Below are 4,139 nucleotides of genomic sequence, written 5' to 3' on the forward strand. Positions count from 1 at the left end.
GTCCGTGTATACAGGCGGCTGCTCTTCCATGGATCCGCATACTTTTCGGCCACGTAAATTTTACTAATTACGCTGATCCCGCTTTCGTTTCGAGATCGTTCGTCCATAAACGGTCGTTCTTCCCCCCTTTTCTCTTCTCCTCTTCTCTTTCACCCTGCCCCCTTCTCTCTCTCACTCTCTCTCTATCTATCTATCTATCTATCTTCTTTTCTCTCTTCTCGAACTCATCCGATCGCGTAAAACGACGAAGAGGATTCCGTGGATCGAGGTGAATATTAATCGCGGGACGAAGAGAAGGAGAACAATTATGCCCGATATTCGAGGAGAAATTTTTATTTAAAAGAATATTACGATCGAAGTGATCGTCGCGGGTTCGGTCGATCGTTTCGATTTACTTTGGCTGGAGACTCGCGCGTGTGTATGACACGCACGCACGTACGTGTGCTGGAAAGAAATCGCGCGAGATATCCAGGGACAGGAGAATAATGTGGAAAGAACGAGTGTATATTTTTAATTCGATTTAATCGGTGGCAACATGTAAGCGGGTTACATAGATTATATCGACCACATATTGTGAGACACTGGGATATACGCATACTTTCCAAGTCTGTCTACACGGGCATAATATATATGTATGTATATATATAGAGAGAGAAATCTATATATATAGATATATATAGAGAGACTCGTAGGATAATTAGGAATATACAGTGTGAGATCCTTTCGTATTCATGCGGCTCCGTACGTACACAATAATATAATCTTCGCGCGGCAATTAAAGATTATCTCGTATCATACATATACACATTACGACCAGTCGTATTTACAATTATGTACAAGGGAAATAAATAATTTAAGCGTCTAATCGATAAGGATCGTACCGAGCTCGTGTGTACTAGAATCGTATCTATGCCGATATACGTATAGTCGATAAATATAAAGGTTCAGTCTGCGGCAATACGATCATACGAAAAACGAACGTCGAACTCTCCGCTCTCCTCTCCTCTATCTCTTTCTCTCTCTCTCTGTCTGCTCTACAGGTCGAGCATTTCATTCGAGATTTCACCGTTTCGAGATTCATTGCTGCAGCCACTAGTCTAAACTAAGTAGAAAATTATTTGGTAATCGCTTAATGTAGTTAGAAGTAGATGAAGATCGTATCGCGTTCGCCAACGATAAATATCGTCGTTGACCGTTTAAAGTTATCCTTAAAACGCGCGTGCACCGTTCTCTACCTCCATCTCGGCTAAGCTTCCGCGTGAAATTCCGTTTCGACCACGTCGGGACACCGAGATGGCTCGTTTCGAAGCGTCGTTTCCATCTTTTCTAATTACTTCCGTCGGTTTCGAGCTCCGACGTCGAATAAACTGGCCGGCGATGGAAGAAATAAAATTTCCCAGCAGCGGCGCAATCACTTTCTTCGTTGCTCGTCATTAGTGCGAATGATTGCTTCCAGTCACGATTTCCTCGCCGTCTTCGTCAACCGGCACCGTCGAGTGATTGTAAAGTCCTTGGGCCATCAGCTGAAGAGCCAGCGGATTTTTCTGGCCGCTGGCTTTCTTGATTTTCGCCCTTTTGTTCTGGAACCAGATCTTGATCTGCGCCTCGTTCAGACCCAGGTCTCTCGAGAGCTGCTGTCGTCTTCTCTCGGTCAGGTATCGATTTTCCGTGAATTCCCTCTTCAGCCTCGCCAGTTGCTCCGCGCTGAACGCTGTTCTCGGACGCTCTTATTCTCGCGCTCCTATCCTCCGCGATCCAACGAAACGGCTGCTTTCAATTTCCATCGGACAAGGAATAAATCATACAATGGAACTCCTAACGCTAATACGCTCGAATTCGCGCCACGCGGTTACCACCCGTAAATCCTGTTTCAACACGCGCTACATCCGTAGCGAAAAGCTCGAGCATCCAGCCAACTAGCGATTTTCTAGCCAATTCCGACTAATCTTTCATTGGCCGAATAATGGGTGAATGGTAATTAACCGAATCGAAATGAATCTCTTTAGAATATCTACACCGTCGGCCACCGGGCATCGCGTGCTCGCGACGTTCGTAAAAATTGTTGGAATCAGAGTTAACGGGTGTTGAATATTCATAAACCAACGTATCGTTCGATCTGACGTTATCGGTGGATCTGTTGGAATTTCTAATCGGACAAATCGTCCAGACGCCTGGGACAGGCTCGGGAAAACGGAAATAAATGTTTTCGGGGAGCTCGTTTGGACTCTAACGAATTATTCAGAAAATTCTGCCCTCAGGATTTAGTTCTGTTTCTTTGGTTTTCGACGGATCGACTACGATCGAGGATCCCTCCAGTCGAAAAGGCAGATCCACCACGCGAGGTAGCTGAAATTCCGCGATTAGAATCTACCATCGACCATCGATCACCTTTCAGCTTGGAACACTGTTTAATTAGCCGCAGGAGAGCCTCGGTGGCGAGGAACGAAGCATCGATCACGATTCGCGGTAATTAGTAACGCGATTATCGGGTGGTAGAGTCGCGGACCACCCTCGTGACTAGATACGGGTCGCGTATCTGGGACACGACGATCGCAGAAGGTAGATCGCGGTTATAAGTTCAGCGGAATTAAGTTCTGCGAACGGGCACAGGTGGTGCAGTCCAAGTGGTATGTGCACCCTGTGCTGAAACTCGCGATTACACATGAAGTATGCAGCCCGGTGGTGGTTCGGTGTATATCGGTTACTCCAGCGAGGAGACTAAACTGGTATTTCTTTCTGGAATGCGATCGCGTTACGCGAAGGAGCCTAGTAATTAGGTAAGCTTTATGTGGCCTGCGCGATTTTTCGATAGCGTCCCGGGAAACGCGTGTCGATTTACATAGAAACTGGTTTCCCGATGTAACGGTCGCCGAAGTAAATTGATTAAGCGGATACAGAGAAATAGTGGTACGAGAGTGGCGAGCTATGGCCGGCCGGTTGCGTTCCTCGACTTCCGTGATACCGCGATTAACTGAGATATATCTGTCCTCGCCAGATATACAGACGCCGTGCAACGATCGTGAATTAACCCTTACTAGCCTATCCAGCCATCGATCAGTTTCACGGCTCGCTTAAATTAGGGTTATTCATTTTTCTCCTCATCGAACGCGCGTCCTGGTGGAATGTCGTTAGACGTCGATATCGACGAAAACGGTCGAACGTGATTGAATTTCTCGCGTATTTTTAGGATTTTTCGTATACTGGTGACAGTTTGGATTTAAAACTAACGAGAAACCTACCGGAAGAGGGTCTGTCGGAATATCTGGTGCAGTAAACCCACGCCGGCCAAGGACTCTGTCCGTTGAGTCCGGTTTGGCTCGTGTTGGTATTGGTTGCACTTGCGGAACTGCTGTCTCCGCTCAAGGAATCACTGCCAATGGTGGATGACGTGGACCCCAAAGAAGGCGCACCGGTGACCGAGCTTCCGGTGACGGAACTCCTGCTACTCGCCAAACTCTCGAGACTTCCGCTTCTGCTGAGCCCGGTGTTCCTCTGAAGGGGTGACGTTAGCCCGCAATGGGAAGAGAACAGATCCCTCTCTCTGTGTATGGAGAAATTACCGGGCTGCGGCCTCGTGGGGGACAGTCTGTTGGACGATAGGCTCAAATCGCGTGGCAGAGATAGAGGACTGTGTCGAGGAATCGGAACTGGAATCGTGGTCGAGTGTCCAGGCACCAGAGCGGTCTGTTTCGGTGTTTTCGTGCTAAGGATAGCCTCTCGACCGAAATCCGGTCTGAGAATGTTTACCACGCTGAATCTCAAAGGCGCCTCGATGTCGTCCTTGTGATCCTGTTGTTGATCTTGACGAGGAACCACGTGACTCTCGGGCGAGCGTACCCGGTGATGGTGATGGTGATGATGATGGTGATGGCTACCTATCCCCAACCGAATTCCGTACGCGGAATCCATCGTCACGAGAGCTACGCTCATCTTCAGAGTCTTGCGAATCGTCCCGTATACTCGTCACGTAAGCTGAACCTTCGCCGTGACAGTTGGCTGATCGACTCCCGACCGTGACGCTAATAACCCTCTGTCGTCATATTTGCGAAACAACACGGAGTCACACTTTTGTCACCTTTCCAGTCTGTCAGACCTCGATCGTGTTCACCGATGATGACTCACAATTCGTTATTTCGATC

At 48.0% G+C, this 4,139-nt stretch overlaps 1 protein-coding gene across 1 annotated transcript; it reads right to left on the minus strand.

The window, feature by feature from the left end:
* Nucleotides 1-1,433: 1,433 nt before the first annotated feature.
* On the minus strand, nucleotides 1,434-3,930 carry LOC108555375 (homeobox protein engrailed-1a). The gene is given in 2 exon segments (XM_017911007.1): nucleotides 1,434-1,767; nucleotides 3,236-3,930. Coding segments are annotated over 2 exon segments (1,029 nt in total).
* Between the last annotated feature and the right edge of the window lie 209 nt (nucleotides 3,931-4,139).

Source organism: Eufriesea mexicana, unplaced genomic scaffold (genome assembly GCF_001483705.2).
Source record: "Eufriesea mexicana isolate 0111107269 unplaced genomic scaffold, ASM148370v2 scaffold4744748277, whole genome shotgun sequence".
In the NCBI taxonomy this organism is placed as follows: domain Eukaryota; kingdom Metazoa; phylum Arthropoda; class Insecta; order Hymenoptera; family Apidae; genus Eufriesea; species Eufriesea mexicana.